Source organism: Giraffa tippelskirchi, chromosome 3 (genome assembly GCF_054371585.1).
Source record: "Giraffa tippelskirchi isolate mGirTip1 chromosome 3, T2T-mGirTip1v1.2.pri, whole genome shotgun sequence".
In the NCBI taxonomy this organism is placed as follows: Eukaryota; Metazoa; Chordata; class Mammalia; order Artiodactyla; family Giraffidae; genus Giraffa; species Giraffa tippelskirchi.
Window position 1 is genome coordinate 8,522,918 of NC_137277.1, and position 21,304 is coordinate 8,544,221.

Here is a 21,304-nt window from a genome sequence, read left to right on the forward strand (position 1 = left end):
GCACTCTGCCAAATGCAACTTCATTTGAAGAAGAATATGCAAAACTGCTATTTTTATTGTCACATATACTCAGTTTGCTCTCTATTAGACAGTTTTATGGATTAGGAATAGTTTTGGAAAGTTCTGGCATGTTTTGAATTCTGTTGGATCATGGATCAGTCACTTGACTTTTAAGTAAAAAAACTAAGAGAAGAGAAACCCTTCGTAACACTCCAGACATTCTTGTTTGCCTAGGGCTTGAGTAATTGTGGCCTGTGAAACATTTGTCCTTCAAGATTTATTGACAGTAACAGATATCTTAAGTATAAAGATCTGCTTAAAGATGTGTGTACCTTCTGTGTTTTCTGACTAGTATCCTTTAATTTTCTAACTGAGATTAGTTAATGTTGTCCTTTTTATTTTGATATACTATTATCTTCTTCATGCATTCATCTGTTGATGGACATTTAGGTTGCTTCCATGTCTTGGTTATTGTAAATAGTGCTGCCATGAACGTTAGAAGTGTCTTATCTTTTCAAATTATAGTTTTCTCCAGCTACATGCCCAGGAGTGGGCTTGCTGGATCATACAGCAACTCTTGTTTCTTAAGGAACTTCCATCCTGTTTTCCATTGTGGCTGTACCAGCTTACATTCCTACCAACGGTGCAGGAAGGTTCCCTTTTCTCCACACTCTCTCCAGCATTTGTTATTTGTAGACTTTTTAATGAAGGCCAATTCTGACTAGTGTGAGGTGATGTCATTGTGGTTCTGATTTGCATTTCTCTAATAATTAGCAATGTTGAACATCTTTTTATGTGCCTGTTGGCCATCTATATGTCTGTGAAGAAAATTAGGTCTCTTGAGGTCTTGTGCCCATTTCTTGACTGTGGTTGTTTGCCTAACAATACTGTTTGAACGGTTGAAACCAAATACAAAAAGAATAGAGGTGGAATTAATATGTAAATGATGTGTTTGAGCCAAGTATAAGCTAAGTTCCTTTGCAGACAGGAAGCTGTACAAATAAAGACTTAAATAGAGAGAAGCGGTAGGAGTGGCGAATCACCAAACAGCGTCCCTTGGTGAGGGCCTGCCAGGTTTGAAAGCAGCTGTGCCCTGCTGCTCAGGCCCATATTCATGTTGAAGGAGGACTTCGTCTTCAATAACTTGTCATCCTTCTAGTTAAACGTATATTGTGTTAGTTTGAGTTTTATAATGGTATGAGTTTTTGCCTAGTTTGTACATATTTAAGTAACATTATAATGAAAAATAACTGGTCAACAGTAAGGATCCAAGGAAACTTCCATCTTTTAAAAGGGGTTACTCGAGCCATTTCTCTTGAGTTAGAGGTTTGGCTATACTTTCACGAATTCCAGATCCACCAGCTCCTTATATTGGGTTTTGTTTGACACGCAGCCAAGGTTGAAGCCAACCAGAGGTTGGAGAGGGGGATAGACATTCAGTTGAGTGGCTTGTTGGCTCAGCCGTTCTCAGTGGTAGTGGGCAGCCCTTCCACACGGTAGGCCATCAGTGATAGCTCTTTGACAGTTGTTTTAATTGAGTGTTGGTTGGTGAGGCTAAGAGAGGAAACGTGGGATGGCAGTGTCTTCAGCTTCCGGGTCTGACTTAGAGCCGTGGAAATGGACATTCTGCTTCATCACCCTGCGGGAGAATGGTGGGGGGAAAAATGTCCTTCTGTAAAGTTTGTGATTCTCATGGTCATGTTTCTTTTTCATGAAGGAAATTTTAGATTGTGAATAGTCCTCAAATACAACTGTATTATGTTTTGAACTTAAAGCTTAAAACTTTTAAGTCTGTTTCATTGGAGATTGTTAGTCGTATAACCAGAGGCAAAGTAGAGCAGGAGCCATAGAGGGACAGGAAGCAATTTCCAAACAAGTTCTGCTTTCAGGGGTCTTCTTATCTCCTGGAGGAGAGTGGTAGGGCAGGGCCTCTGCGCAGGGTCTTGGGCACCCCATGGGCAGCAGAACCCAGTGTAAAGCCCATTGGGGAGACCTGGTTGCTAGGCCCCCGGGGGGTCCCAGAGCTGAACCACTGTTAAAGAAACACTTTACTGCTAAGTCCGACTCTGTGCGACCCCATAGACAGCAGCCCACCAGGCTCCACCGTCCCTGGGATTCTCCAGGCAAGAACACTGGAGTGGGTTGCCATTTCCTTCTCCAATGCATGAAAGTGAAAAGTGAAAGTGAAGTCACTCAGTTGTGTCTGACTCTTAGCGACCCCATGGACTGCAGCCCACCAGGCTCCTCCATCCATGGGATTCTCCAGGCAAGAGCACTGGAGTGGGGTGCCATTGCCTTCTCTGAAAGAAACACTTTAAGAACATCTAAAAGATGCGGGATTAAGGATGAGCTTGTATAGGGTGCAGTGTGCTACTGTCTCATTCATGGCTCACACTTACTTCGTGGGGCAGGCTCTTCTCCCCACTCTGCCCCCTTTACTGAGATGTAATTGACATATAACATTGTGTGTGTTTGTGTGTGTGTTAAGTCACTTCAGTCATGTCCAACTCTTTGTGACCGTATGGACTATAGCCTGCCAGGCTCCTCTGTCGGTGGGCTTTCCCAGGCATGAATACTGGAGTGGGTCGCCATTTCCTTCTCCAGGAGATATTCCCAACCCAAGGATTGAACCCGTGTCTCTTATGTCTTTTGCATTGACAGGTGGGTTCTTTACCACTAGTGCCACCTGCGAAACCCTTAGTGTTTGTTTAAGGTGTGCAGTGTAATACTTTATGTACATTGTGAAGTGATTACCATAAAAGTTGACATCCATCACCTCACAGTTACACATTTTTTTCCCTTGTGATGATAACTTTTAAGATCTCTTAGCAACTTTCAGATGTACAATACAGCGTTGTTAACTATAGTCACCATGCCGGATATTACATCCCCAGGACTTACAACTGGAAGTTTGTACCTTTAGAGGTAGGCGTTTCTCTTATTCCACTTTACAAATGAGGAAACAGATTTAAACTGCTTGCCAAGTGACCGTCCTACCCTGACTGCCTCGCCCACTGTCAGTGGTGAAGGTGCCATGGTTCTGCGTGGCCGCACACATGCCCAGACCACCTGCAGCTTGGCTCACCTCCACTCAAACCCAGATCTCGCTTGTCAGCAGGACAGCCCACAGACCCTGGGCTTTTCTGACTTTGGGCAAAGCCAATTTGCATCCTTTGCTTTGCGGTTCCTCCCCAGTCCTCCTCCCCCAGCCTCTTTCTCCCTCCTGCCTGCTCTGCGTCTGACCCAGTTCCCAGCCAGGCAGTAAGCTTCCCCCTCGTGCTCCGTCTTGGGTGGCTCGCAGCCATTCTTCCCCTTTTCTGTAACAGAAGGCTGGCGCTTGTAGCTGGTGCCGCTGAGATTCAAGTCAGGGCTTGCCGATACGTGAGCCCAGGCTCTCCGTCGGCTCTGCCTTCTGGCTCCCTGGTTGGTGCCTGCATCCTGAAGTGACAGTGCTCGGGCGAGGATGGAGAGGAGGCTGCGGGCTAGCTGGGTCCAGGACCTGACAGTTGGGTGGCGGGAGGGAGTGGCTCGGGAGTTGCTAGGAGCTGGGAGTTTAAAATAGTCTGAGGCCATGCGTGCTGGTGCACTTGGGTAGACAGTTGTACAAGGTTACCCGGAGAGGGCTTTGTCCTTGAAATAGTAGGTGACTCTCCAGGGCTGTGGGAATAGTCTCATGTTTACATTCACTCAGGCCGAGATGGGAGCTGAGCCATTGGTTTCCTGAGGCGAGTTCTTTCGCATCCAAGTGTATTGTGTTTCTTCATTCTGGGGAACATGTTACTACCATTAGCGTTAAGCCTGATTCAGGGCGCCCTGTAACCAAAACCTTTCAGAGAGCTTCTTGTTTCCTCAGCAGCCCCTCTCCCCCCATTTATTTTATGAAAGTTCTCTTTACAGCTTTGGTCATGTTAATCTTCAGGACCATATCTGCTTCTAGCAACTGAGTTCAGTGTAGAATTAATGAGTTATATAACTAAATCAATATATTCATTGTATTTTCTTCATACTACAGAGGGAATATTTTACTCTCAGTCCCTCAGTTGGAGTGATATCATATCTATCTTTATTTCTGTTAACTTTTTCTTTTTCCTTATAGAAGGAAAGAGACCTCTATGATATTATTCACACCTGGTTCCTTTTTTTTCTTTTTTTAGTGGGCTAATTATAAACTTAAAATGGTTTCCAGCCAAGTCTCATGATATTTACATCTTGTGTTTTTAGGGCCATAGAAGATACAGTTGTCATTTTAGCCTGGTGAGCAAGGATTTTGAGGGTGAATTTTTTTTTTTTTTGAAGCCATTCACATTAGATTCTCTTCCTCTTTCTGTGCCAAGCTAAATCAGTTCCTGGACTGTGGGTGGCAGTGTCTTTGCTTAGTGATCAGACACCTTTTTCCTCTTTTTTTGAGTATTGTACTTACTCTGTGTCAGGGCTGCCAAACACTCTTCCGTTTTCTTTTTCTTAATCTTCTACAATTCTGCACATCAAAAATGAAGAAACTAAGATGAAACTGAAGATGAAGAAGATGAATTACTCAACGATGCCGAGTAAGCTTCGCAAGGTGCTCTCTGGGATTGTAGCTGGGTCTTCTCTCCCAGGGCCCGTGCCCTGAGACATGGTGCTGCTCTGGGTTCAGATTCCCGGACTTGACTTCTCTCAACCTCTGTTTCCTCATTTTAAAGTGGGGAGAAGCTCATTTCCTAGGAAGAGTCTGCCTAGTACGTGCATTAACCGTTGTGAACCCACTTGCCGTGCGGCCGTGGAGGCTCCCCCTGGGCAGTGGTGCTGGGGGGGCTGCTCCTGCCTTGTTGCCCCCCTCCGTGAGGGCGGGGACGGCCCTGGTCTTTCCCTCCTGCATCCTGGGTGCCCGCTCTGCAGTGCCTGTCATGGGAGAGGATGTTGAACAAAGGATGTTATGAATTTCTCTAGGTTCTTCTTAGAAGAACTTTTAAAAAAATTTTCCAATAGCTCCGGTAGTTTAATAGGCTTTTACCTTTGGCCAAGGTGTTACTTGACTCCTTTTTTTTCATATTTAATAGATTATACTTTTTAGAGCAGTTTTAGGTTTACATTACAGAAAATTGAGCAGGTAGTATGGAATTTCTGTATACCCCTCTACAGCTTCCCCTGTATTAATATCTTGTGTGGTGTGTTTCTTTCATTGGTCAGCCAGTGTTTATATGTTATTAACTAAAATCTATCGTCTCCGTTAGGATTCACTGTGTGTTTTACAGGCCTTTGTGTTTTGACAAATGTCTAATGTCCCGTGTCCACCAGGACAGTGTCCTTGGAATGGTTTCTCTGCCCTAAAACTCCTCTGTGCCCCACCCTTCATCCCTACCTTCTCTCCCCAACACTTGGCAGCCCTTGGTCTTTTTATTCTCTCGGTAGTGTTTGTTGCCTTTTCTAGTTAACGGAGAGTTGGGATCATACAGTCTGCAGCCTTTTCACATAAGCTTCTTTCAAAGCTGTCATCATGTAAGTTTTTCCCACCTCTTTTTGTAGCTTGATGGTTCATTTCTCTTTATTGCTGAATAAGGCTCCGTTGTGTGGATGTACCACGCACAGACTGTTTATCCATTCACCTTTCATAGGACATCTTGGTTGCTTCCTGTTACTGGCAATTATGAATAATGCCTTGATGCTGCTTTCCTTTTAACTTAACCTTGAGTTTTCCTGCTGTGCTGATGATGGCAAATCAAACTTCTTTATCAGGAAATGCTGGTCACTATTAGAAATGCTTCCCAGAGTTGGTCTGCCCATTAAAACTATATGTATTTATGTTTTTATTGGTTTTTCCCCACTTTATTGAGATGTAAATGACAAATAATAAACTATATCTTTTAAAGATATATAATTGGATGAGTTTTGACATGTGTGTACCTATGAGACCATCACCATAGTTAAGTTAGCATTGTGAGTCAGCCAAGAAGATCAGAGCAACTTCTTGAACTTGAAATGTGGCTAGTGAGACTGAGAGACTGAATTTTAATATTGTTAATTTTTAATTAAATTTAAATAGCCACGTGTGGTTGGTGGCTGCAGATTATAGAAGAGATGGCTCTAGAGCGCATCTGTTCGTTGAGTGGAACCGTGAGAGTTACCCTCCTTATTCACATTCATGCTTTCCTCTCCTCTCCTCCCCACTTCTTTCTTGGGTTAAATGTACGTAGTCAGATTTGTGTGCATAAGTTAGAAGTGCATTTGTTGAGACCCCCTTGTGTAATAGAGAGCAGTTAAGTACAAGTGACAGTCCATTGGCCTTATGATCCTTTCCTTTTTTTTTTCAAGGTTTTATCCTTCATGGTTTTGACTGGTTGGCATTTAAAATAACTCTTGAGTTTTTGTGGGAAAATAATTGAATGGACCCCGTTACAGTTAATCACTTAGATCAGGTGTGGGCACACAACGGCCTGCTGTTCAGTTCAGTTCAGTCGCTCAGTCGTGTCTGACTCTTTGCGACCTCACAGACTGCAGCACGCCAGGCTTCCCTGTCCATCACCAACTCCCGGAGATTACTCAAATTCATGTCCATCACATCGATGATGCCATCCAACCGTCTCATCCTCTGTCGTCCCCTTCTCCTCCTGCCTTCAGTCTTTCCCAGCATCAGTTTTCCCAGCGTCTGTTTTTGTACACCAGCTAAAATAGGTCTTTATGTTTTTTAACGGTTGGGAAAGATTCAAGACTGTTTCATGGCATGTGAAAAGTATATGAAATTCAGATTTCAGTCTCTATAAATACAGTTTTATTGGAACCCAGCTTTATTCAGTTTGTTCACATATTGTCTGTGGCTGCTTCTGTCCTCAAAAGGCAGAGTTGAATATTTGTCACAGAGACTGTCTGGCCCAGAAAGCTGAAAATATTTACTGTTTGGCCCTTCACTTATGCGAAAAGTTTGCTCACCCCTCTTAGATTTTTGAAGGCCTTTATGCAGAAATTGGAAACTTAACTTGAACACCGGACCTTTTGTATTTGATAGAAAGTTTGATAGTAGAGGGTAATCAGTTGGATTGAAGCTCATTTGTTTTCATTTGAAAAATACAGTTACTGGTTTATTTGGCTCCCTTGAGTCTTAGTTGTGGCACCTGGACTCTCATTGTGGCGCACAGGCTTGGTAGTCGTGGTAGTTGCTGTGCCACGTATGGGATCTTGGTTCCCTGATCAGGGATCAAACCCTTGTCCCCTTGCATTGCTAGGTGATTTCTTAACCACTGGCCACCAGGGAAGTCCCTGTTTGTATTTTGAATGATGTATTTATAAGCAGAGGAATTTGTGAATGAATGAATACAATTTAGAGCCCTTGGAGCCACAGTTCCCCAAGTGTGTTCAGAGGCACCCCAGAGCACTCCCGGGCTATAGGATAGTTTCAGTTTTTGAGGAAGCACCGTGATACTCCACATTTCGTAAACACTGCAAACTCTTAGCTCAGGGCAGTTCACAGTTTCGGGATCACACTGCACTTCCTTCGATGGTGTCGCATCTTTGTGCGGCTGGGGTTGTGGTGGTTGCTGTGCTAGAAGAGTCAGTGTGCAGCAGGAACTCAGGGCAGTGGCAGCGTGATTCTACGAGGAGCACACACGCATCCTCAAATCACTCTCGCTGTTTAGGACTGAAGCAAAAAGAGTTTCTCCTTCAACTTAGTAAGTGTACTGTTTTTCAACTGATTACTAAGTTATTAAGCCCCAAATGCTTTTTAAGTTGTTTGGACCCCAAAATCTAATAAGTGGTATTTCCTTTGGCCTTGGGGCACCGTGAAAAAGTTGTTGAGATTCCAAGGGTACCATGAACCAAACTTTGGAAACCTCTGACATTCTGCACCAAGTGACAGACAGTGCTTGAAGGACAGGTGACTCCAGATAACCCATCAGAAATGCCGTGCATGGTCATCTTCAAGGTAAGAAACCCGCTGGCAGTATGGAGCCCCCAGGCTGCTGTCTGAAATGTCAGTCTTGAGATCTTTCAGAAACACAGCGCAGTTTAGACAAGTACGAGCCGTAGTTTTCTGATCTAAATTAACATGCACGGGATGCAGTTAGTCAAACACACTCGTTACCCTTTGAGTTTTATTTGAAAATCCAGTAGCTCTGTCAGTCTGTTAAAGTGTGTTAACAAAAGTTCTTAGCCTTTAACAAAAACATTTCACGTTTGGAACCCTTGGAGCAAAGGAGTAGATGTGAGTAAAAGGAACTGGGATGTGTTGATGCAAAATCCCTCAGCGTTTCTTCCAGGGCCTGCCCGTCCCCCTCTGGTGTGCCGAGTGATACACGATGAAATGGCTCCTTTATCAAAAGTAAACAGAGCTGGTTAAATCATTGTGTGCTAACTGTGAGGGTAGGTGTTGGGAGAAGAGGATGTGTTCCTGGTTTAAAAAAAAATTGTCTAAAATATTTGTAGGTGTGAGCGTTTTGGTGCATTCTGTGTGTGAGCTGTGCTCTCACCATCTGTTCTTTCAGCCATAATTGTGCCTTCCGCAGTCGTCACACAATCACATTTCAGTGAGAAGTTTCTAGCAAAGAAATCAACCTCCTTTGTTGGGTTGCATAAGTCTCTTAAATGCCCTTTCCTTAGACCTATAGCACCTTGGGTTGAACTGAAGTCTTTTTCAGACTAAATACTACCTCTGGAAAAAGTGTGTTATTGGGATCATGGAATCTGAGGTTGTGTAAGATGAAATTCATAATTTAAGCTTCAGATATGTTTGATCTTAGAGGGAAATGGCTTGGGGCACGTTAAATTTTTATATGTATCTTTTTAGTTTTAGTATATTCTTTATATTTTCTCGTTTGATCTTACTAGCAGGTTTCAATCCTGTTGTTATGACTTGATATATTGGTCCATCTAAAGACTGGGACTTGAGGGAAGTGACTTTGGGATAAATGCAGAACTTCCCTAATATGGTTGTGTGTGCCATTTTACCATGGTTCCTTTGCTCGTCTTGTACTGCTTTGAAGATAGCTAATCTGATTGGGTTGTCAGTAAGTAATTGGGTGAATGAAGTATATGTTATGACTAACTGAATTAGTTAGTCTAACAGAGAAGGCAGTGGCAGTACAGAAGGCAGTACCCCACTCCAGTACTCTTGCCTGGAAAATCCCATGGACGGAGGGGCCTGGTAGGCTGCAGTCCAGGGGGTCGCTAAGAGTCGGACACGACTGAGCAACTTCACTTTCACTTTCCCTTTCATGCGCTGGAGAAGGAAATGGCAACCCGCTCCAGGGTTCTTGCCTGGAGAATCCCAGGGACGGCGGAGCCTGGTGGGCTGCCATCTATGGGGTCGCACAGAGTCGGACACGATTGAAGCGACTTAGCAGCAGCAACTGAACTATAACTTTTCCTCCAAAGGGCACAGATATCCACAGATTTGGGTTTTGTTACTATCTTGTTAAGTGTGAGCAGTTATTCACAAGTAGCACCTGGTTTGGAACCTCAGTTTAGAGGTGGAGCTCGAGGGCCCACCCAGGGCGCGGTTGTGACAAGGTACAGCGCAGGGCCCGGGGTCCCCTGGTCGTTTCCATGATCTGTAATTGGCTTACATGGGCCCGGGGTCCCCTGGTCGTTTCCATGATCTGTAATTGGCTTACATGGGCCCGGGGTCCCCTGGTCGTTGTCACTTTCCATGATCTGTAATTGGCTTACATGGGCCCGGGGTCCCCTGGTCGTTTCCATGATCTGTAATTGGCTTACATGGGCCCGGGGTCCCCTGGTCGTTTCCATGATCTGTAATTGGCTTACATGGGCCCGGGGTCCCCTGGTCGTTTCCATGATCTGTAATTGGCTTACATGGGCCCGGGGTCCCCTGGTCGTTTCCATGATCTGTAATTGGCTTACATGGGCCCGGGGTCCCCTGGTCGTTTCCATGATCTGTAATTGGCTTACATGGGCCCGGGGTCCCCTGGTCGTTTCCATGATCTGTAATTGGCTTACATGGGCCCGGGGTCCCCTGGTCGTTGTCACTTTCCATTATCTGTAATTGGCTTACATGGCCATCTTGCGTTTGAGTTTCAGCCACAGACTCATCCAACTTGGCTGACTTTTGGTTCTACTCCTGTTCCCCCCAACCCAGAATGTTCCCTTCTCTGCAGGTTGCTTCTCTAAAGCTGCCCGCCCTTCAAGACCCCCTGCAGACATACTGCCTCCGCGAAACCTCTGGAGCCACCAGCAAGGGCGTTGCTCATGCCCACTCCGTGTTGCTCACCTCTCCTTGGGGGCCAGCTGCTGCCTTGTGTACAGTCAGCATGTCCCTATGTCTTCCACTTGTGTGTTCTCTAGAACCTTGGCATAGGGTTGCTTATACAGGCCCTCTTTACATATGTATAATTTGAGAGGCAGAATTAATAGAAATATAAGTCTGAGCGACTTGGGTCAATTTGTCACATTTTTTTGATGGGTTGTATATTTTTTTGAGCACCAGCAACCCGGGTTCAATCCCTGGGTGGAGAATATCCCCTAGAGTAGAAAATGGCAACCCACTTCCAATGTTCTTGCTCAGAAAATCCCGTGGACAGAGGAGCCTGGTGTACTACAGTCCACGGGGCTGCATAGAGTTGGACACAGCTGAGCAACTAACAGTTCATTTCATGACTTCAATTTCTAAGATTCTTCCAGTGTAAACCCGACCTGTTTATGAAGGTCACGTCTAGTGCCATAGGATAGCCAAGTTTCTCCATAGAAAGCAGCTGGCTTAGTTTGTTGGCTAAATTGGGTATGAACAGAGTTCAATTTAAAGGTGAGTTCTTTAAATGGAATTTCTTTCAGATGGGTTTTCCTGGCAGAACGCAATATTAAGCTTATTAATTCACAGGTTGAAATGTCTTCACTAAAATATGGTTTTCTTTAGCACAGTACTAGCTTTTAATATGTCACAATTGCATTCAAAGGTTGGTTAAAAACTGAAAGTACTGTTGCCAAGCTCCCAAATTGCAGGCTCAGAAATCCCTTTTGAAAGAGGAAGGGTGGGTGTCGGAAGGTAGGAGGGAGCTGTTACCAAGAAGCGGCCCTCCTCTCAGAGGCGAGTGGAAAAGGCTGTAGTGCTGCTTTTACCACCGCTGTGTTAGACAAAGAGAGCCAGCAAATGACTACAATGGTTATTTTTCTTCCAAAAGTAATTTTTCCTTATAAGAGTTAACATCAAAGAACATGCCTCTCCCTCTGAAGCAATTACTTCTGGAAGAGTTACTTTCCTTCAGCCTTTCTTGGTTTTTGTATTAGATAAATATTGAGTATGATTAGGAAATGACTTGATAGTACTGCAGATAGTTGGCAAAAAAAAAAAAAGACATTTGAAAGTTCCCTCCGCTCTTGTTTCTGATGCAGTGATTGGAACCCGGCGATGGTTGAAACGCAGGGTTTTTCCTCACTTCTGGAGATTTCCTCCTGCAGAAACAAAATTGAAGGCCTGCAAGTGTGGGCTCTTTGGCCCAAACAGAGTTTTAAAAATAGGGTGACTTCATAAAATAGGGATTTAAAAACCAGAAGCTTGAGTTCCCTGGGCCTGTGTCTCACCTCCGAGTGACAGCAAGCCGCCTGGGGAGGAGGCCCCATGAGGAGGGCCCCCTGGACTGCACACCTGACCTCCGCCTTGGGCTAGGGCTGTGGGCACACCTAACCGTGTATACAATTTCATGTATAAAATGTGACAGTGTTGTATTTAATCAGTTATGTGCAGAGGCTCTGTTGGTTTTCATGTGAATTTTTCCTGTTAATATTTTTTCCAACTTTCTATTTTGAAAAATTTCTATGAAAAAAGTTGATAAAGTGTAGTGAGCACCTGTACACATTTCACGTAAACTAACATGTTTGTTTTATTTTGTTCTTTCCCACACACACGTTTTTTTTTTCCATAGAACCACTTGAAAGTAAGCTGTGTATATCTTAACACTTTTGCCCTAAGTACTGAAGAATAGATGTTCTCCTATGTAACTGTCATTATCACAACTGAGAAATCTGACACTGATAGAATACCTGCTGCTTAATATGTAATACATGGTCGCATTTCCCTAACTATTCTCTAGAGCTGTGTTTATTCCAGTCCAGGAGCCAGGGCAGCATTGCATTCGATAATCCTGTCTCTTCAGTTATCTTAATTCTAGACATTTCCCTGCTTTCTTTGTTCATCAAGACATTGACAGTTTTTCTTTTTTTAATTTTTGGCCACTCTCATGGCGTATGGGATGTTGGTTCCCTGACCAGAGATTGAACCCACGCCCCCTGCATTGGAAGGCAGAGTCTTAACCACTGGACCCACCAGGGAAATCTGACAGATTTTCTGTTTTAAAGGTCTGGGCTGGTGGTTTTGCAGAATATTCCATAAGTTGGGTTTGTCTGGTTGTCCCTCTTGATTAGTGTTAGTTCGCTGTTTGCATCCTGAGGACTCACGTTTGTGTACTGCTTCCAGTGCATCCATCAGATTGTCAGGTTGTTCCCAGACAGTCATTTGGTGAAGGTGATGTCTACTAGATCTTTCCATGACAGCGGTTCTATTGTGCCTTTGTCACTCATAACCAGCAGGACCATAATTTGAGGCTGTGGTGTCTTCCAGCAGCCCCCTTTCTGTAGCATCCCTTGATGATCCTTGCTTGAATCAGTTATTATAAATTGATGGTTGCAGAATGTGGTTTTTCTAATTCTGTCATTCCTTCTGTGATTATTAGATGATCATTTTCTGTTAAATTTCCTTCCCTGCCCATTTTTCTTAAGTATTTCTGTATGGTTTATAATGCTTTATCACCTTTTTTCTCTCTGGTGCTCCAGTTATCTGGAGATTGACAAGGGGAACCCATTCGGGCTGGTTTCCCGTCAGTCATTGAGCACTTTCTTGATTTCTGGTAAGAACTGTTTCAGACTCACCTTGACCTTTATTTGCTCCAGACTTGTAATCAGCCTTTTCTCCAAGGAGCACAGCTTCCTTTTTAGTAGGGAGTGGTATTTGGAAAATAGGAACTGGATGCCAAGTTTGCTTATTGCAGCTGAGGTGTCATATCTTCTAGGCCCTTCCAGATAGAGCTAGAATGTAAATGCTTTTAATAAAATATTTTAATAGAATTAAAATGCTTCTAATTTTCAGAGCTTCAGAAACTTTATAGGTTTTAATTTGTGCTGAAAAACTAGGGTGGTGGTGGTGGTGGTTGTTTAGTCACTAAGTCGTGTCCTACTCTCTGCGACCCCATGGACCGTAGTCCTCTAGGCTCCTCTCTCCATGGGATTTCCCAGGCAAGAATACTGCTGGTATCCTAAGCAATTTCAGAGACTAAAGTTTTGTCAGTTTCCTTCAGTCTTCCTTTCCCTTAATCCTCTAGAAAGTTAAGAGTTTTCTGTGCTAACAGTACACAAAATTCAATAGCCTCACACATCTCCTAAAGGTAAGCCAGGGTAAGTGAGCATGGAAACAGAAAGCTCAATTCGTTGATTTATTTAGGAAGCTCTTATTCTGCATTTCAAAAAATGTTTATTGAACAGTGCCTCTGTTGCAGACATTGAGTAAGGTCCTTCTTCTGGATAATCAAAGAGAAGTAGGACTTGGTCTCTGCCCTGTAGCCGAGTGTCATCCTGCCACCAGAGGCAGGGTGACATGTGGAGGGAGGAAGCTGGATGCTTACTAACCACTCCACACGGACAGAGCTTTGGAGAGGAACATGCCGACTCCTGTATTAGTGGCTCTTTAGCCTGAATACCTCAGATACCATCTGGTTGGGGCATACCGAGGTGAAAATGAATGTCTCTGCAAATACGAGTCTATGTGGAGGGATAGATTTACAGGGAATGGAAAGTTTTTTCTGTTTTAAATTCAGGGCTAGCCTGTATAGGTAATGCCTTATGCTGACCACTCTATTTCAGGAATTTAAAGGCTGTTGTGGGTATTTTGCAAATGATATAATAGGTACTTAAGTGGTAGAGAACCGAGCGTAGGTTGTTTCTTGCTAAGGACTTACTCTACCCTTTATGTAACTTTAGAAGCATGTTTTTTTTGAAGCCCTTGTAGTCTCAGTTTCTTGACATGTCATAGTGCTGGAATGTACAAAGCCATTTTTTTTAAATGTAGGAAAATTTAGAAGTCAGTTTAGACAGTGTCAGTGTGTAGAACAAAGGATACTCAGCAATTTTTTTTTCTAGAATTGTTTGTGTGTGCAGTACCTAATACTAACAAATTTTAGGGCCTCATTGAAGCCTAAATTATCTGAGGTATGATCTCAGCAGTTGAATAAACTTCTTAAATGTTGTTTATTATAGAAGGCATGAAGAGAATTTTCATGTGATTTATATGCCATGATAGCAGATACGGGATTCAGAATATATTTGAATGAAGGGGAGTAGCTAAGTGTGAAGAATGTATTTTCAAATCCGAAAGTAAAAACATTTAAAAAGCAAATACAGTTGGTCACCACGTAAGTTCTGCCTCCCTTCCAAACCATCTGGTCACATGGTGGCATCCCCTCCTTTCCCACGAGGAGGGCAGCTCCAGGAAAGCAGGGCCTTCTGTTGGTCCCCCCCCCCCCCACATGCACCCACCCTGGGGGCCTGGCCACGTGGTTGGTGCTGAGCAGGAGCATGACAGTCACAGTGCAGCTCACCAGTTCCTTCCTCTGCTGGCCGTGGGTCCCTGTTCTCTTTCCTGAAAATGTTCTCTCCTCATCACTGACTGTGCACAGACCTTTCCACGCTGAGGCCCAGTGTTTATGCCTCCTCTCCCTTGAAGCCTTCCGAAGCCTCCATCCCTCCAAGCTGTTTATTCTTTTCTCCTTGTGCCCTTAGAGCACTTGCCTGTTCTTAGGACACTTGTGTGTTTCCCTGACTGCATTTCCTGGACTGTCTGCTTCCTCTTCCCCTCCCTCGCATGTTGCCCAGCCTTGTAAATAACGTGGACAGCAGGAGTGCAGCATGCATGTTTCAGACTGGGGAAACTTTACAATGTGATGGAGAGAAGATGAGATACATACAGAAAAGGAGTCACTTGGAATGAAATGGTCATGAGCATCCTGGGTGGAGGAGCTGCTCAGTTGCTCTGGTGTTTCATGGGGTCTCTTGTGATCGTTGTGGAACTTCTCCAGGAAGGCCAACTTCTTTAGTCTGATGGTGCTCTGAAACTGCCCCCACCTTTTTAGAGGTAGAGTCAGGGCAGTGTGTGCCATGTCCACACTTGGATTAATCTTTTCAGCACCATAAATTTCTTCCTCAGACCCGTGCGTGGTTGTCGTTAGTTTTAAGACGGGATGTCTCAGTTCCCCTTGTCCTGTTTCTCCTGCAGCCAAAGAGGGGAGTGGCATCTGTCAGTTACGTCACAGTGCCTTTCCTTATGGGGGAGCAGAACCGAGAGGCGAGCCCTGGGCTTCGTTTTTCGGGTTTCGTCTCGCTGCCGGACACTTGTCGTCCTGTGTGCTGTGGTTTCCTGCTCGTCCACACGTGTGAGCCATTGGGTAGCTGCAGTTCTGGTGTGAATTCAGCAGTATCTTTAGATCAGTAATCTTCACGAATGGCTATGGAGCAAGCTAAATCTGGTGCCTGTGTGCATTTTCTAAAAGTTTGGATGAATTATATAGCAAATCTTCTTTCTTTTAAGTTATTGTATTTTGAAATAATGATAGACTTATAGGATATTATGGCATATTATTCCCAAGAAATATTATGGAGCGATTCCACATGCTCTTTACTCATTTTTTCCTGACAGTAACATCCAAAGAGACTGTCATTCAGCATCACAACCAATATGATGGTTCAGCATCACATCCAAGATATCAACACAATACAGCCGAGAGACAAAGTGTCTCCCAAGGGTTCCCCTCCTGTTACCCTATTATAGTCACACCCACTCCCCTCTTGCCCCCTGGCAACCACTAATCTGTTCTCCATTTCTATAATTTTGTCATTTCAAGAATGTTACAGGACTTCCCTGGTGGTCCAGTGGTTAGGACTCTGTGCTTTCACTACTGAGGGCCCACGTCTCCTGTTTGATCCCTCGTCCTGGAACTCAGATCCTACAAGCTGCATGGTGCAGTCAAAAAATAAGTTTCTAAAAATACGTTACAAACATGTTTAAGTTAATAATCCATTTAAGTATGGGGTTCATCAGGTTCCTTTTTTTCCCCTATGGATGTGTAATTTCTCCAATAATATTTGTGAAAAGGCCATCCTTCTTCCATTGAATCGCTTCAGCAGCTCTGTTGGGGGAAGACCAGTTGGGGCACATCTGTGTGGGTCAGTTTGTGGCTCCCTGCTCCGCCCACTGAACTCTGGGTCTTTCCCTCCACCCATGCGTACAGTCTGGATTCCTGTAGCCGCACAGTGAGCGTTCATACTGAGATGGGAAGGGGTGCTTCCCAACTTAGTCTTTTTTTTCAGAATTGCTTTAGCTATTTTCGTTCTTTTGCCATTCCGTGTAAGTTTTAAAGTACTCTTGTCCATAAGTTGCAAAAGAAAATCTTGCTGGGATTTTAAAGGAATTATGTTAAATCTCTATATCCATGTGGGGAGAATTGACATCTTTACTGTGTTGAGTCTTCCAGTCCATGCACACAGAATGTCTTTTTCTTTTTTCAAATAATGAAAGTTTAAGGTGTAAAGATGAAGGTAGCTGTGATGTAACTGTTGGTGTGTATGAAGAGATGCCTTTGTTCCAGGGAGACCATCAGTGCCAGACTGCCAGGCTGTATCTTTGTTCAATTCCTTTTTTTCAAAATTGTATTCACAGGCCTATGAAAGGAGGTTCCCGACATGTCCTTTGATTCCGATGTTTGTGGACAGTGACACTGTGAATGAATTCAGGAGTGAAGATGGGGCTATTCAAGTTATAGAAAGGCGCTGCAAACTGGATATAGATGCTCCTCGACTGCTGAAAAAGGTAACTGGAGAGGGCGCCTGGAGAGGCAGCCCCCCAAACCCAGAATGAGTTTGCGCTGATCGCTTCTGGTGTACTTGGGTGTTCTTCTTTGACCCTTTTTTCTTTCTGTTTCTGTTTTCAAGATTGCAGGAGTTGATTACGTTTATTTTATCCAGAAAAACTCACTGAACTCTCGGGAACGTACTTTGCACATTGAGGCCCATAATGAAACGTTTTCTAATCGGGTCATCATTAACGAGCACTGCTGCTACAGCGTGAGTAGCTGCGCCCGGGCGGAGGTGGGAGGTGGGGGTGCGCTCTTCTGAGAGCTGTCCGGCCCTCGCGTTAGGCAGTGCGTGTCTTTGTCTGAGAGGGCAGTTCTCCGTCACACAAAGCCACCAGTTTCTGATGCGTGGGATCAGCAGGATGGCACCTGGGGTGTCCTGCGGAATGGACTACATTGTTGTGGCAGTTAAGGTGGCCAAGTGATGCCCTGGTTTGTTCTTTAATATGAGTACGCCACGTTGTTTCTGGCCCATGCTAACCCTTCTGAAATGTGTATCCCTCTGAGATTGGATCTGAGTGCGTTTATCTGCCTTTTGCCTTCCCTGCTCACCACCCAGAGCAAGAACTTCTCTGACCAGAGTATTGGAATAACCCAGTAGGTCTCTCGCTTCCACCCTCACCTTCCTACAATGTATCCTTGACACTGAATCCAGAGTGATCTGTTTAAAGTGTGTCAGACCACGTTATGCTCTCTCAGGGCTCAGAGCTCTGCAGTGTCTGCAGTTCACTCGGAGGAAAAACCCATGAGCCTCACAGTGGCTCACGAGGCCCTGTGTTTTCTCTTACTCTCTCCTCTGTGTCCTGCCTGCCTCATGCGCAGGCCTGCCCGCCATCTCACGGTCTCTGATCACGGCGGCGTGCTTCCCAAAGGGCCTCTGGTCTCTCTGCTCCCTCTACCCCCAGACCTCCACGCGACGCCCATCCTTACCTCCTACGGGCTTCGCTCAGATCTCCCCTTCTCGATGAAGCCAGCCCTGAGCATCCTATTTCGTTCTGTAACCTGCCCTCCAGTCCTTTTAACCCTGCTACCAGCTTTCCTTTTTTCCATACCACTTATCTTCTAGCAGTGACGTAACTTCTTACCTATCATGTTTATGGCCAACTGTCAGTCTTCTGCTAGACTGTAACTTTCACAAGGCAGGGATCTTGGTTTTGTTTGTGATAGAGAACATTACTCGATGAATATGGTGAATGAATGAATAAATGAATGACGCTACCAAGCATGACAATAAAGCTCTCCTTTTAATAGTCAATTTTAGAATATTTTAGAAATATCATTTGAGCCTTTTCATAATTCTGAATCTCTCTGTAATTTTTCCATCTGCTATTTTCATGATAATAACATTGATAGTAAAATGAGTGTTTTTTTTTCCCCTTGGTACCATTGAACTGAGGAGCAAATGATATTCTCAGTTGTCAGTAAAATTAATGAAAATACTTTTTCTTTTACCTGCAGGTTCACCCTGAAAATGAAGACTGGACCTGTTTTGAACAGTCGGCAAGTTTAGATATTAAATCTTTCTTTGGTTTTGAAAGTACAGTAGAAAAAATTGCAATGAAACAATACACCAGCAACATTAAAAAAGTGAGTGTCCCTTGGGGTTTTATGGAGAGGGGTGGGCAGGAGTCTCTTGAGATGGTCCACGCTGGAGGTCTCTTCGGGAGGCTGGGGGTGGATTAGTCAGGGGTCCCAGCGAGTGAAAGGGGGGTTTGGGGCCACAGATCGCGCTGGTTGCTGTTGGAGGTCAAGGGCGAGTGAGCAGCCGCTGGCTGTGGCGCTCCCTGCTCGGAACTGCGGGGAGAGGTGGGGACCAGAGTCGGGCCCACTAGGGGAGGCCCTGCTGTCCTGAAAAGGCACTTTGGGGGAGGCCTCTCGGGTCCCAGGCCTTGGGAGGTGAGGTGTGTCTTCCCTGGAAGAAGCTTCCTTGTTTTCCTGCTGCTGCTCATCAGCGTGGCATTTTGGTGTCGAATGTATCATATGGGATTAGGGGGTGCTTTCCCAAGGCTTGTTTTCAGTGCTGCTGGAAAGCATTTGGCTTGAGACACAAAGCACATACTGTGTACCAGGGTGGTTAAATCAGTGCTTGTAACTAGTTATATAAAAAATGCCATCTGAGACACGATTTCCTAGACCTCTAGAGAAGAGGAAGTAAAATTATGGGGGAAAAAACAAAACCCACAAAAGCATTTGGCTTTTCTTTTTCCTATTTGTTCTGTAGTCACTCAGTTTTCATCATGGTTTTCAAAACCCATGAAGAGTGAGTAACTTGAAAGCTCAGTATAATAGTATTAACCTCAAAACTGGCTTTGCTCCCAAGGGCAAGGAAATCATCGAGTACTACCTTCGTCAGTTAGAGGAAGAGGGCATCACGTTCGTGCCCCGCTGGACTCCACCTGCCGCCGCCCCCTCTTTGGAGACGTCCTTGTCCTGCAAGAAACCAGCAGCGTCACTGACTGTCGTCGTGCCTGACCCCGCACTCAAGGAAGGGCTGGGCAGCGAGCCCCTCGGCACCCCGAGCGGGGCACCTGAGCCCACCGCAGGGACCCCAGACGGTGAGTCTGCGAGGGGCCTCGTTCTGGGGGCAAGACTCCAGGCTGACCTGGAACCCTTGCCTCTCGGGACATGTAGCTATGACACGAATCAAAAATGGATCTTGTTACTATCCCCTTGCCTCTGGCTTACATGACACATTCATTTTATTTTTTAATTAGAATGAAGAAACAAGAGTTTTTTAAAAATGGGCAAGAAGGGGTTGGCACAGTTATAGCATCAGCATACCCATTTTCGGCTTCCTAGATGCCAGGCATTGTTCTGAGCACTTTGTGAATGTTTGCTCGTTCAGTAATAGTCCCTTTTAGGTAAGAAATGCTTTTGTCTTTATTTTATATGTGAGTTAATAACTCAGGCTCAGAGGAACCAAGTGACTCTCATGGAGACACAGCTGTAGGTGGCAGGCTCCACGCCTTTCTTGTGTGTCACACACACACACACCCTTTTTAATTGCTCAGTGTCATGCCCATTGTAAAGTGAGACAGTACAACAAAATTCTGCCCTCAGAAGTTCTGTTGAATCATTGGCATTTGTTTTTTCCTGCCTTCTCTGTGGCTCAGCTTTGCCCTCTGAATTAAATATTATTAAATATCGATAACAGCCGTGATATCATGATTAGAGCTGATACTTGGCAAATAGAGGTGACCTGGTGGCAGCTGGGTGTGTCGTGGAATGGGCACGTTTGTGTGTGGCTCTGCAGTGACCGGGTTTAAAGACAGTCATTGGGGGTCCCTTGGGTGGCTGTTAGGGTCCACTGTCCCCCATGGCTCATTTCTCTCTCAGACTCCAGGACCACGTGGGAACGTCACCGAGTGGGGCAGTTTGGAAGCCTTCAAGCCCCAACGTTCTTATTGTTAAGAATGTCCCATAATTTATATTCCAGACAAACTAGACGCAGACTACATCAAGAGATACCTGGGTGACCTGACTCCACTGCAGGAGAGCTGCCTGATCCGGCTTCGCCAGTGGCTCCAGGAGACCCACAAGGGCAAAGTGAGCATCTGCCCAAGTGTGCATGCGTGCACGTGTGCAGGGGCGCCATTGTTCAACCTTGGATACCTGGTCCTGTTCCAAGTGACTCAATGTGCCCGATGGCCGTAGGTGGGAATGTCCCTCCTGTCAAAAAGTCACTGGATCTGTGACCCCATGTGCGGCGTCTGAGTCCTTTGTAGCAAGTTAGGATGCCCTGCTGTTTATAATTAGCTGTGTATTTGTAGATGTTACAGAGAATGGTCTTAAAAACAATTACGTGTCAAGTTACAAAGCAATGCTGCTGCTGCTGCTGCTAAGTTGCTTCAGTCGTGTCCGACTCTGTGCGACCCCATAGACAGCAGCCCACCAGGCTCCGCCGTCCCTGGGATTCTCCAGGCAAGAATACTGGAGTGGGTTGCCATTTCCTTCTCCAGTGCATGAAAGGGAAAAGTGAAAGTGAAGTTGCTCAGTCGTGTCTGACTCTTAGCGACCCCCTGGACTGCAGCCTACCAGGCTCCTCCGTCCATGGGATTTTCCAGGCAAGAGTACTGGAGTGGGGTGCCATTGCCTTCTCCGTACAAAGCAATATTGTATTCCAAATATTCATTCATTTTACTTTTCAGAAGGTTTGGAAGTAGTTCACAGGTCATTCAGAGATTAGAAGTGTTGGGCTTGGGGACTTCCCTGCTGGTCCACTTTAAGGTTGGGGCTTTGCCTTCTGGTGCAGGTTTGTCCCTGGTATGGGAGCTAAGATCTCACCAGCCTTGTGGTGAAAAAACCAAAATATAAAACAGAAACAGTATTATTACAAATTCAATACTTAAAAAAAAAGGTCTGCTTCAAAAAAAAAAAAAACTTAAAAAAATTACCTTGGCTTTGATTTCAAGGATTTTGGTAAGTAG

The 21,304-nt window shown here is 44.9% G+C and overlaps 1 protein-coding gene and 1 long non-coding RNA gene across 3 annotated transcripts in view; one reads left to right on the forward strand and one right to left on the reverse strand.

The window, feature by feature from the left end:
• Positions 1 to 21,304, forward strand: part of SEC14L1 (SEC14 like lipid binding 1) — a 47,846-nt gene that overhangs the window by 13,939 nt on the left and 12,603 nt on the right. For both annotated transcript variants that reach the window (XM_081575584.1, XM_081575585.1), the window contains exons 3-7: positions 16,685 to 16,834; positions 16,957 to 17,088; positions 18,336 to 18,464; positions 19,198 to 19,432; positions 20,314 to 20,423. In XM_081575584.1, the coding sequence (XP_081431710.1) occupies positions 16,685 to 16,834; positions 16,957 to 17,088; positions 18,336 to 18,464; positions 19,198 to 19,432; positions 20,314 to 20,423 (756 nt within the window). The remainder of the gene's footprint in view (positions 1 to 16,684; positions 16,835 to 16,956; positions 17,089 to 18,335; positions 18,465 to 19,197; positions 19,433 to 20,313; positions 20,424 to 21,304) is intronic.
• Positions 6,698 to 11,277, reverse strand: LOC145540654 (uncharacterized). Its single transcript, XR_014078450.1, has 2 exons — positions 9,958 to 11,277; positions 6,698 to 9,521 (listed from the first exon to the last, which is right to left on the reverse strand). It is a non-coding gene; the product is annotated as an uncharacterized LOC145540654 (long non-coding RNA).